The sequence below is a fragment of the Ranitomeya variabilis genome, chromosome 6, assembly GCF_051348905.1.
Source record: "Ranitomeya variabilis isolate aRanVar5 chromosome 6, aRanVar5.hap1, whole genome shotgun sequence".
NCBI lineage: Eukaryota > Metazoa > Chordata > Amphibia > Anura > Dendrobatidae > Ranitomeya > Ranitomeya variabilis.
In genome coordinates, this window is record NC_135237.1 from 55,586,715 (window position 1) to 55,600,182 (window position 13,468).

Here is a 13,468-nt window from a genome sequence, read left to right on the forward strand (position 1 = left end):
TCACGCCTATGCAGGACTTTTGAACACCATCGTATGGTACACCATGCTAGTAACGGGTTGGACCCCCTTTTGCCTTCAGAACTGCCTCAATTCTTCGTGGCATAGATTCAACAAGGTGCTGGAAGCATTCCTCAGAGATTTTGGTCCATATTGACATGATGGCATCACACAGTTGCCGCAGATTTGTCGGCTGCACATCCCAAAGATGCTCCATACAAGGCAGGATGGATCCATGCTTTCATGTTGTTTACGCCAAATTCTGACCCTACCATCCGAATGTCGCAGCAGAAATCGAGACTCATCAGACCAAGCAACGTTTTTCCAATCTTCTACTGTCCAATTTCGATGAGCTTGTACAAATTGTAGCCTCAGTTTCCTGTTCTTAGCTGAAAGGAGTGGTACCCGGTGTGGTCTTCTGCTGCTGTAGCCCATCTGCCTCAAAGTTCGACGCACTGTGCGTTCAGAGATGCTCTTAGGCCTACCTTAGTTGTAACGGGTGGCGATTTGAATCACTGTTGCCTTTCTATCAGCTCGAACCAGTCTGCCCATTCTCCTCTGACCTCTGGCATCAACAAGGCATTTCCGCCCACAGAACTGCCGCTCACTGGATTTTTTTTCTTTTTCGGACCATTCTCAGTAAACCCTAGAGATGGTTGTGCGTGAAAATCCCAGTAGATCAGCAGTTTCTGAAATACTCAGACCAGCCCTTCTGGCACCAACAACCATGCCACGTTCAAAGGCACTCAAATCACCTTTCTTCCCCATACTGATGCTCGGTTTGAACTGCAGGAGATTGTCTTGACCATGTCTACATGCCTAAATGCACTGAGTTGCCGCCATGTGATTGGCTGATTAGAAATTAAGTGTTAACAAGAAGTTGGACAGGTGTACCTAATAAAGTGGCCAGTGAGTGTATATATGTATATATATATATATATATATATATATATATATATATATATATATATATATATATATATATATATATATATGTATGTATGTATGTATGTATGTATGTATGTATGTATGTATGTATGTATGTATATATATATATATATATATATATATATATACACATACACACTAGATGGTGGCCCGATTCTAACGCATCGGGTATTCTAGAATATGCATGTCTACGTAGTATATTGCACAGCCCACATAGCATATTGCACAGCCCAAGTAGTATATTGCCCAGCCACTTAGTATATTGCCCAGCCACGTAGTATATTGCCCAGCCACGTAGTATATTGCCCAGCCACGTAGTATATTGCCCAGCCACGTAGTATATTGCCCAGCCACGTAGTATATTGCCCAGCCACGTAGTATATTGCCCAGCCACGTAGTATATTGCCCAGCCACGTAGTATATTGCCCAGCCACGTAGTATATTGCCCAGCCACGTAGTATATTGCCCAGCCACGTAGTATATTGCCCAGCCACGTAGTATATTGCCCAGCCACGTAGTATATTGCCCAGCCACGTAGTATATTGCCCAGCCACGTAGTATATTGCCCAGCCACGTAGTATATTGCCCAGCCACGTAGTATATTGTCCAGCAACGTAGTATATTGCCCAGTGACGTAGTATACAGCACAGAGCCAAGTAGTATATTGCATAGCGATGTAGTATACAGCACAGAGCCACGTAGTATATTGCACAGCGACATAGTATACAGCACAGAGCCATGTAGTATATTGCCCAGTGAAGTAGTATACAGCACAGAGCCACGCAGTATATTGCCCAGCCACGTAGTATATTGCCCAGCCACGTGTGTCACAGGTTAAAAAATAAAAAATAAACATATACTCACCTTATGAGGGCCCCTTGTAGTTCTGTCGCCTGTGTGCGGTGCAGGCGGCAGCTTCCGGTCCCAGGATGTGATGACGTCGCGGTCACATGACCGTGACGTCATGGAAGGTCCTTCTTGTCATGGAAGATCCTTGCCACCGGAACCTGCCGCTTGCATGGAGCAGTCACCGGAGTGTCGCAAGTAGCGGGAAAGGCGGCGTAGGTGAGTATATAATGATTTTTTAAATTTTTTTATTATTTTTAACATTAGATCTTTTTACTATTGACGCTGCATAGGCAGCATCAATAGTAAAAACTTGGTGACACAGGGTTAATAGCGGCGGTAACGGAGTGAGTTACCCGCGGCATAACGCGGTCCGTTACCGCTGGCATTAACCCTGTGTGAGCGGTGACTGCGGGGAGTATGGAGCGGGCGCCGGGCACTGACTGCAGGTGAGTAGGGAGGGACTAATCGGACTGTGGCCGTCGCTGATTGGTCGCGGCAGCCATGACAGGCAGCTGGCGAGACCAATCAGCGACGCGGGATTCCATGACAGAGGCCGCAACCAATGAATATCCGTGACAGACAGAAAGACAGACAGAAGGACAGACAAATAGACGGAAGTGAACCTTAGACAATTATATAGTAGAGATAGATAGATAGATAGATAGATAGATAGATAGATAGATAGATAATTTATTTGCATATTAAAATAAAATGTTGCAAGTCTTTGAATTTGAAGTTTGAACAATTTTTTAAACAGAAAAATTGGAAAAAGATTGATGAAAGTACACATTGTGTTGGGGAAATGATGGAAAAGGCAAAACAGAAACAAGGAAGCCGGCAGCTCTGATGACACTTGAGGCCTGTCTCTTATTTTCAGTTGTAAGTAATCAAATCTGCATCACGTATTCCTTAAACAAAACTGTCACCCACAAAAGTGAGACCATAATTCACAGCTGCCGGTGGAATAGACGCTTGTGCTTGTAAGTCTGAAGCTGTCAAAGCCGATCAAATATTAAAACTGGAAATGGCTGCACTAAACTCTTATTCCAGTAAAGACGCTTCTGCCAGAGAATGAGCACTGACACCCACAACACAACTATCTCCCCCGCGCATTAATGTTATTTTTTTCTATCAGAAGAGTCTCGTAGCGTCCCACGTGGATGAATTCTGCTCACAGAACAATCTAATGGTGAGAAGAGCGTTTTACTTTAAGCGGTGTCGTCTGTTGGAAGGATCCCCACAATTCACCATAATTGCGTGTTTACTCTTTCTTCTCCCTCCAAACATACATCCCCCTACAGAGTGATTATATATAACCTCTGGAATACTAACCTACTTTTCCTGCTTGGCATACTAGTTGACAAATTGGTTTTCTCTGTGAAATCTCAAAAAGTGCAATCTTCTGATGCTCCTGCGGTATATACGAGTTTACAGCATCATTCTGGAGGCTATCAAGAGCCGAATAAATGGTTTACTCAAGTAAATGCTCAAGAGTCTCTCTATGTAAGATTATTCTATTATTTAAGAATATTACACATTTCCATATAGCACTAGAAAGTGGGTTGATGTATATTTCTAAAGCTTGGAATTTCTTCTTGCTATTCCCATAGAAGCAAGTAGGAATAGTGTACAACTAAGTTGGCCATCATATCCACTGATTTGTTAATTGGCTTCATATGACATCTGCCTTAGCATGTGTGTGCGCCGAAGGCAGCGCTCGCATCACATGCTCCTGTCACGATTCATTTCTGGATTTGTGACAGCTCAGGCTTTTATGTTAATGTTTTTTGCTTTCGAGCCAGCAAAGGTTAATGTCGGTTTTCCTTGCTGGCAGCTGCTGTTTTGCTGGTCAGCTGATATGGGTGGTGACCACTCCCCACCATCCTTTAAATAGTCCCCTGACGCATCAGCTGACTGTTGGTGATAGAGTTTTTCTCTGCAAAACAGCTGATGAGTTGGGAGCTCTCCGGTGTCAGCGTGTATCAGCTGCTTGAGGTCCTGGTTCTGTATCCTCTGTTGTGTGGAGCTTGCAGCAGAAAATAAGCTAAGTTTCTTTATTTCCCTGTCTTTGTCTGTCTCGTGCTTGTCACTACCCCCTGTGTTTACACCATCTGCAGTGAGGAGGCTAGCGTCCTTGCCGACCAGTGCACTAGCCATGGTATAGTGATGTGACAGCTAGGGACGAGGTACGTGACAGCAGCAGGGGGAAGGACCTTTAGGGGAGTTTAGGGATAGGCACAGGTTGTGTTAGGAGGTGTCCCATCCCTTGTTCCCTATTGTTAGGGCCTCCCTCTCCCTTTTCCCATCCCTCTGTACCGTTGAGCACACCCATCGGGGGTTTCCTTCTGAAAAACCAAAACCAGTATTCAGGCATTTTGCTTAAGTATCCATTCATGTGAATGAGGACAACAGAGCTCACAACAGTTCTCACCGGGGAATTTGCACCCGAGGCTTATCCAGGTAGGAATGTTTTTCATGATTCCATCATTTTTTCCCACATAATTGAATGAGTCCTTAATTTTTCCCCTATGATTGGTTAAAAAAAAGTAACCATTACCGACTGCCACATTTTTTGTTCTTGATTTCTTTTAGTGTTTTTTAAAGCCAGAAAACTGTCATTTGAAATGACTGTAGTTTTGTGCCATGTCTGTGATGCTTTTTAAAAAAAAAAAAAAAAACAAACAAAAAAACAAACAAACAAACAAAGGAATGAATGAACATCTTCCAAGGCCGGCGATTACATAATTTTTGCCAGGGGTTGTAGATTCTGTGATGGGACACTGATCCAGGGAACTAGTCTTATTGCCACATGTGGAGTCACGAAGGAATTGTTCCCCTAATATGGGGCATCACCTCGTGATATTTTTGCCTTCCGCTGGATGTTCTGTTGGAACATGTCAGGTTGTAGGTTGAACTCGATGGACTTATGTCTACCTTCAGCCTATGAAAGTATGTCGACCTGATCCTTTTACACCCAACTTAAGTTGACAGTTGGTAGATTTCCATGCAAATCAGAGGGTCATTGGATGTTAAGCTCACTTTGTGAAGTCAACTACTAATCCCCAGGTCCAGGTAGGTACACCTGACTTTGGTGCAACTGGCAATGGCACATTGGGAGCAAGGACGTGGCACGCACAGGAGTCCCGAAAGTAGCAGGACGGATGAAGAGAAGGCAGCAGGGATAGAAGCAGGTTACACAGAGTCCACAGGAGTTGGAATATACCAAACTAGAGACTTGAATCCCAGTCCAAAGACACCTGTGCGTGGCCAAATGGGCCTTAAAAAGGATCATGTAGATAACGTCACTCAGCCACGCCGGGCAACCTGCAAAACCAGATGTGGAGCACAACAGAGGACAGGGGACTAAGGTGAAGGATGTGAAGCCTGAGATACCGTATGGGGAACCTTCAATCTTTAAGGGAGGGCACATTTTCTCTGTAAGGTAAAGTGTCACTCTGCAATATGCTTTAATTGATTAGGGGAACCTGAGATAAATAGTTGTACTGTGAAAAAAAAAAATAAAACACTCTGAAGCCAATAAAACAGTCGGGACCTGGCGGTGAGCCAAGTATATAAATAGGGGAGGGATCAGGGAAAGAAAGCTAGACATTCAAAGCACATGAGCGGAGGAGGTCAGAGTCTGCTAAGAAGATTCCCATTCCAACACTCCTGCCTGCCTAATACAAATGAGATATTTAATGAAGCTCTGAATGGTAGCCTTATCTTCCCTGTTTGATAAGCGCTGGGGAGATTTACTGCAATAAAGGGTCAACACAATTACAATTGGAAGCACGTCAAGCTGCAGGAGAACAATAAACTTGCAATGCCAGTGAATTAGACTCAATAAGGCTTAAATTGCAAAATAAGGATTTGTTTTATTAGTTTTTACATAAAATGCAGATTAGGAGTGACAGCTTCACTACAACATGAATTAATCACTGCTCAGAGCGGCTGGAGGCAGAAACGTGAAATAAATAAGGTGGAATTAAAGAGTTTACAAAGGTACGTGAGGATCAATTGAATCATTTGTGGGTTTAAGGCGGCAATCATCAGTCCAGGATAAGACATTACACAGGAAAGGAAATTCAGCACTTCTGTCCACACAAAGACTATTACTCTATCTGGTAAAAATATGAAAGAATTAAAAAAAAAAAAAACTCAGTATGGGGGAACCACTAAATTCTTAATCCATCTTTTTTTCCTTCCTTCAATGGTTGAAATCACAGAATTAAAAAAAAGTAGAAAAGTTAGCTCCCCTGAGTATGGGCCACTCCACATCCATACCCGCACGGAGAAAGCCTGAGCAGCCGATCCAGGACAATCAAAGAAAGGTGTAGTCCAGCGAGAAACAAAATCTTCCATTAAAATGCAATATTTATTGATTCATTGATAAAAAATATTCTGGTGTACCACAAAAATCTTAAATAAGACGTTTGTCGAAACGCGTTGGTTAACCATGCTGTAATGTGCGAGATATTATTACAATTTTTGTGGTACACCAGAATAATATTTCTTATCAATGGATCAATAAATAAATTTAATGGAAGATTTTGTTTCCCGCTGGACTACACCTTTCTTTTTGACAGAATTAAAAAAGGTAAAAACACAACTGATCATGGAATCAGAATGTTTCCTTTTCTTCATTATTCTGTTCATTATTGTGTTAGGCACAGGATTTTCTTTGGCTCCATTTATGAAAACTAGATTCCCACTCAAGCCAAACAGAGATAGAGAAATGTCAAAACTCATTTAAAAGGAAAAATAGATATCAATGGAAACAAACCAATGAGGTCAACAAGAATCAAGAAATAATCTGAGGCATTCCGCAATTTACAATCCAAGTCCTTTCATTAAGAATAACACAAGTTCTACTAGAAGCCTTGAGAAAGCGAGCCCGCACCACAGTCTGAGCCTAAACCTGTCTCTTGCAGTTGCTGATAAACGTAGTAAAGGACATACTACATAATTCGCCAGAAGACTGGTATTCCACATGGGCAACTAATTAAGTAATCGCTTTCTTTTTCCAAAAGGTCTCTGAAAGAAAAGCCCATGTGTCAGTCAATGCTATTTTTGCTCATTCATCAAAAAGAGCATTTGTGAGGTCAGGATACTGATGTTGGAGGAGAGGGCCAGGCTCACAATTGTGGCTTAATTTATCACAAATATTAAGTTGAGGTACGGGCTCTGTGGCAGTTAAGTTCTTCCACACCAATCGCCTCCACCCATGCCTTTATAGACCTCACTTTGTGCACGGAGCACAGTCAAGTAGGAATAGAAAAGGCCCTTCCCACAAAAACGTCCATAATGTCTTGGGTATGCTGAACCATCACGTTTTCTCTTCGCTGAGGCCTAGGTCAACCCCCGAAAACCAATCACATTACATTGCCCATCTTTCACCAAATTTTGCAGTTGGCACAATGCAGCCAGGCAAGTAACATTCTCCTGGCATTCGTCAAAGCTAAACCCGTCCATCAGACTTGCCAGATAGTGAACATGATTTGCCATCATCTCCCAGAAGACATTTCCACTTCTCCAGAGTCCATAATTGACTGCTTTACACCACTCCTGCCAACACTTTCCATTGTTCTTAGTGATGTAAGGCTTGCTTGGTCGTGAGAACCCATGCCATGAAGCTCCTGGCACGTAGTTTGTGTGCGGATGTTAATACTAGAAGAGGTTTGAACTTCAGAATTAATGAGTCAGTCGAGTCACGGCGACTTGTCCATGTGGTTCCTAAATGCTTCCACTTTTCAGTAAGACCGCCCAGAGTTGACTGTGAAATATCTAACATTGAAGATGCTTCATCATCTGACTTTTTACAACTGTGGCCTCCTATTGCTTGAATTTGGAGAGCTCTATAGAACGAGCCATTTTTCACAAATGTTTGTGAAGGCAGACTGCATGGTTAGGTTCTCCACACTGGCAATACTGCCTAGTAATGGACAAGTTCTAGAGTTGTGAACGTATTTATTCAGCTGAATGGCAAACCTGTGAGCGCTGTACTAAAGGCCATATAGGTTGCAAAAATTCAGATTGTGTTAATCATATATAAGGGGTATTTAGCAAAAAAACATTAGAATGGAAACCACCAATTTATGGATTTTAACCAGTGTTCATGAAGTTGCAATATCACTAAGGAACTTTGAAGTGCCACATGGCGAACTACTGGCATTTAGCGGTGTGTAAATCTATAGCATGCATTCCGATAAATGCTTGTTCAGATTATAAAGAGTCTTGCTTTCTGTGTGAAGTCGATGACAGGTTTCCTTCAACTGCAATGGAGCAAAAAACAATCTTCTGGTAGTAATCTCCACCATCACCGGAATGGGTTTACTCAACATTGGCTTGCGGCTGTTATTGAGTTTGCCCCCTGAGGAGAAGGGCTGACACTCTGCTCATCTTTCCATACATGAATCTGTCAGTCTGTAAGGAGTAAAGTCTGCGGCCCACATGTTATCCAGGTGTATAAAGGGAATTGCTCTCCATTCATATGGTTCAGTTTATACTCAGAATTTTAAACATTAGTTTTTTACTGATATTAGTTTGTTATTTTAGGTGGAAATACTCAGAAAATTAAGATGGTTGGTACAGTCACACTTAAAAAAACAAAACAAAAAAAAAACAGTAATACCACACTTGGAACAACTCATAAGTATGTAAAATAAGCCTACTTGTCAAGTACTTCTCTGAATGCATCTTACAGGAGGAATTTATTAAAGGGGTATTCTCAGGTTATTGATTAATTAGATAATATGAAAATATTGAAGATTGCACTTGACTTGTTTTTTTTCTATCTGCTGTAATTCTCCTGCTTCTGCTTTGAAAGCTTTTCTCTTACATAGTGTACAGCTAGTTTCCAAGAAGCTTGGCCACCAGAGCCTGGTGAAGTATGCTCTCTTCAGCCCAATGATTTCAATACAGCAGTTAGCTGTTTATTTTAAGCCTCCCCCCCCCCCCCCCTCAGCTCCTGACCAAAATGCTCTTATCAGTCCTGTAGGATCACAATCTCCCAAATTTATGTGATAGAACAATTCATTTAAATGGAACTGAAGTCTAATGCATGTCAATATATCCTAACAGGAATCAAGCAGAATTTTATATTTAGCATTCTGCTTACTTGGGGAAAATATGCACAGTAGTATAAAATTTATATATTTGCTAAAAATGTGTTTCACAAAATTGCACAGAGAATAAAAATAATAATTTTAAGAAAGCCTCAGTTTTCTACTGTTTGCTGCAAAGAAATTAGCTTTTTTAAGACTTGTCAAAAAAAAGGAGGGTGGGAAAAAGCAAAAGTGACAACAAAAAAAAGGAGGGTGGGAAAAAGCAAAAGTGACAAATGATCTAAGCTCAGGACAACTGTTGTCGCATTTCAGTACTATTCAGGTATAAGGAGTTTTAAACTTTCCAACAAAGACTCCAACACTACTGTACCTATTAGGCCAAAAAGGAGTATAGGCCCAAGGGGGGGGGGGGCAAACTATCATGTATGCAAAAAAGTACTAATTAAGACTGAAAAATATGTCAGACCAAAACCAAAGGCCAAGTGTAATCCAAGAAACAGGAGGAGAGGTATCATCCAACCCTCTTAGGGTATGTGCGCACGGCGTCTTTTTCAGGCGGATTCTGCCTGGAATCACGCCCCATATAATGGACATAATTCAAAACAATGTCAAAGCAACACTGCTTTTGCACATGTTCCATCTTACATCACTTGTTTTCACTGCTTCAGAGGTCAGAAACCTTCAATAGGTTATAAGAAGTAACAGGCTCATTCCTTGGATGGCTTCCGCTCTCTATACTTAACAGTATTAAGTAAAAGACGCCGGTGGTGGAGCCACCCCACGAAAACGACTGTCAGCATTATCCTGAAGCGGCTTCGTCTTGAGAAATTCCGCGTCCGAGCTGGTGTTTATGTACACATAAGAAAAATTTAAAAATAAAAATTGACCGATTTAGGTTTAACTTGGAGGTGCAAAACTTTTGGAATTTTAATTGAGCTTGAAAAAGGCTAATCATAGTGGCGAGATGTAGCTCACCCCAAGCCTGAGATAATTACCTACTGATGTGGAAACCTGGATGACTCCTTTACTATTTCACAAATACGCGTCTAAACAATTGGCATCCTTACAAAATCTTTAAGATGTCCGTCTATTCCTGATTAATGGAAAATGCCTATGAGCAAAACGCATAGGATTTTTTCCAAAATGTCAACAGTACTAATTTCCTAATAAAGTGCACCCGGTGTCTGCTGCTAAACACTCTCTGAAATAGAGTTAAAAAAGGATTTTTCATTGACTAAAACAAACTAAAAAATATGCCTTCAAAAAGCAAAGGTGCGGCCATAAATCACATGCATATGTATGATATTATACCAGAAAGATCCCTAATACTAATTCAACTATATAAAAGCCTTCTGTACACAGCTATGAAATTCTGAACATGAAGATATATAATGTCGGGGGGGGGGGGGGGGGTTTGCACTTTAGTTTTATTATTAGTATATCTCACATTTTTATTTCACTACTTAGTAATGACAAAGTAAATCTTAGAATGGCATAATGACTATTAGGCTGTGTGCACACGTTGCAGATTTTTCATGTTTTTTCGCTATAAAAACGCATACATTATGCATCCCATCATTTAGAATGCATTCTGCAATTTTTGTGCACATTATGCATTTTTTTCCGCGAAAAAAACGCATCACGGTAAAAAACACAGCATGTTCATTATTTTGCGGATTTTTTACGGATTTTTATTGCATTGGGAACCTCTGGAAAAATCGGCAAAAAATGCACCAAAAACGAGGTTAAAAAGCATGCGGATTTCTTGCAGAAAATGTCCTGTTTTGCTCAGGAAACTTCTGCAAGAAATCCTGAACGTGTGCACATAGCCTTAAACTCCAATTACTACTGCATTGTTAATTAGGTTCAACCCCTTCAGCACTAGTAACAATGCACACAGCACCACCTACAGGCCGCAAACTGGTACTGAGTCAGGGGCCCCACAGCAAATGATAGTCGCTCCTTTAAGGCCTTATTCAGACGGCCGTGAGTCACGTGCATGTTCTATCTGAAACTTTCACGGATAAAACATGTACCAGTTAAAATCTATGGAGCTCTTGCACATGTCTGTGTTTTTTTTGCCGACCGTATGCCTGCAAGAATAACACTGAGGCATGTCCGTTTAGGTCGATGTCACGGATCAAACTCACACGTACACATCTACAGGTCTGTCAAATTAGTGACAGATCACAGATGGCATTGTGCCCTTGATTAACACTACTGGGTAAAAGACGTTCTGCTATTTAAATAATTTTTTTTTGTTCACACGAGAAAATCACAGATGAAACACTGATGGTAAAAACTGACGCATGGACCAAACACTGACGAAAATATGATCCAAAACACTGATGAACGGTACATGCACTCACATACAGGAAAAATCATGGACGTCTGATTGAGGCATAAAAACACGTGCTAAAGAAAATGGCAGAAAGTGTGCTAAAGTTAATATTTAATTAAGTTTCCCCTAACCATTCTGCAAAGTTACAGTGGCTGTGGGAGAGATCCTGATTCCAATGATGTGTCACTTACATGGCTGCTTGCTTCAGATTTGATAAAAATGTGCTGCAGATCTAGCAGAGCCCTGAATGCTGAGCCCTGAATAACCCCGCCCCCACCACTGATTTGCAGCTCTTTGTGTACACTGCATAGGCAGAAAGCAGCCAACCAGTGGTGGGGGTTGCTTATATGGAGCTAATGAATATGGAGGACTAAATCTGCTGATACAACAGTGATTTGATCAAAATTACAACAAGCAGTCCAGTAAGTGACATATTACTGGAATCATGGTCTCTGTCTCTACATTATGCCGCTCTCAGATTAGGTGGCAAAAAGATAAGAGACAGACTCCCTTTAAGGGGCTAAATTTCACAGAACTCCACAATGGCTGTAAGGACAAAAACATTAAAACCCTCAAATTGGTAATAAAGACTTGTACGTGTAACGCTTTACCTCGCTCCTCTTTATTCTCCTGGCTACTATAAGCTGAATCATTCCTCGTCTATTCCCTTCCGTTGACATAGACTTTCGCAGAGTTTCCATGGCATCTTGATTTGTTTTGCCCAGAAGAGATTCCCCATTGACAGCGACAAGCTGGTCATTCACGCGAAGCCGACCGTCCTAGTAGGGGTAAAAGAACAAGGGTCAGACGTGTAAACCCATAAAGACATTATTATAAAGTAGAAAGCTGCTACCAATAATTTCATCCTCTGACTTATTCTCCAAGTGCTCGATGAGAATAGGAGTTCCATGTATAGAAGACTTTAATTACCAGAGCAAAAAAATGAACAGGTGCCCTTGGGATGACCAGAACAGGCTCACTTTTAGCACCGATAATATGGCTACAATTCCCAGTAGCACCTCGTCAAAAAACGACCCCAGATTAGAGTGATCTCAATATGAAAATGGCTGCTTGTTAAACAATAAAACAAATAAGCAAATCAGAACTTATTTTTCCAGAACCAGGAGAATTTAACCTTTAAGGGGCTGTCTGGCCTTAGGGTACAAGTCTGCAGTATCTCTATGAGCAGGAGTCATGTGAATGCAAGTTTGCGATCTGCACAATTCCAGCCAAATTCTGACTAGACTACCCCTCTGCTCCTCCTTGGTCAGACCTCATCTGTAACAGTTCTGGGCACCACATTTAAATAAGACATTAAAGAAACTTGAGCAAGTTCAGAGAAGAGCGGCCAGGATGGTGAGCAGACAGCAAAGTATGTCCTATGAGGAACGGGTAAAGGATCTGGGAATGTTTAGCAGTCTACAAATATCTGAAGGGCTGTCACAGTATGGAGGGATCATCATTTTCTTTTGCACATGGAAACATAAGAAGCAATGGAATGAAACTCAAAGGGAGAAGATACAGATTAGATATTACAAAAAAAAATTTAACAGTGAGGGTGATCAATGAGTGGAACAGGCTGCCACGAAAGGTGGTCAGTTCTCCTTCAATGGAAGTCTTCAGAGGCAGGACAGACATCTGTCTGAGATGGTTTAGTGAATCCTGCATTGCGCAGGCGGTTGGTCACGATGACCCTGAAGGTCCCTTCCAACTCTACCATTCTATGATTCTATACATGTCCAGCCAATATACCTACAATGAGTGAAGTTACTCACATTTAGTCATCACTTGACCACATGTATGAAAATCACGTACTTGCAGTACGTCACACCGTACACCGTGCAGTACACGCCGCTCCTGACACCAAAGAATCCTCAGTCACAGAGTGCCTGCAAATTTGTACCCCAAGGCTGGACAGCTGATGTTATCTAATGTTTATTATTCAACAGCACACTACTCTCACCACTGTGGCTGACAGGGGATGTGTCTTCTTCAGGAGCACACTACTCTCACCACTGTGGCTGAGCCTTCTTCAGGAGCACACTACTCTCACCACTGTGGCTGACAATGGATGCAACTTTTTTTTAGGAGAACACTACTCTCACCACTGTGGCTGACAGTGGATGCGCCTTCTTCAGGAGCACACTACTCTCACCACTGTGGCTGACAATGTATGCGCCTTCTTCAGGAGCACACTACTCTCACCATTGTGGCTGACAGTGGACACGCCTTCTTCACGAACACACTACTCTCACCACTGTGGCTTACA

General features: G+C 41.8%; 1 protein-coding gene across 25 annotated transcripts in view; it reads right to left on the bottom strand.

Moving 5' to 3' along the window:
* The window catches only part of PARD3 (par-3 family cell polarity regulator), a 637,712-nt gene that overhangs the window by 275,977 nt on the left and 348,267 nt on the right, over nt 1-13,468 (bottom strand). For all 25 annotated transcript variants that reach the window (XM_077268525.1, XM_077268526.1, XM_077268518.1 and 22 more), the window contains one exon: nt 11,811-11,978. In XM_077268525.1, coding sequence (XP_077124640.1) covers nt 11,811-11,978 — 168 coding nt within the window. The remainder of the gene's footprint in view (nt 1-11,810; nt 11,979-13,468) is intronic.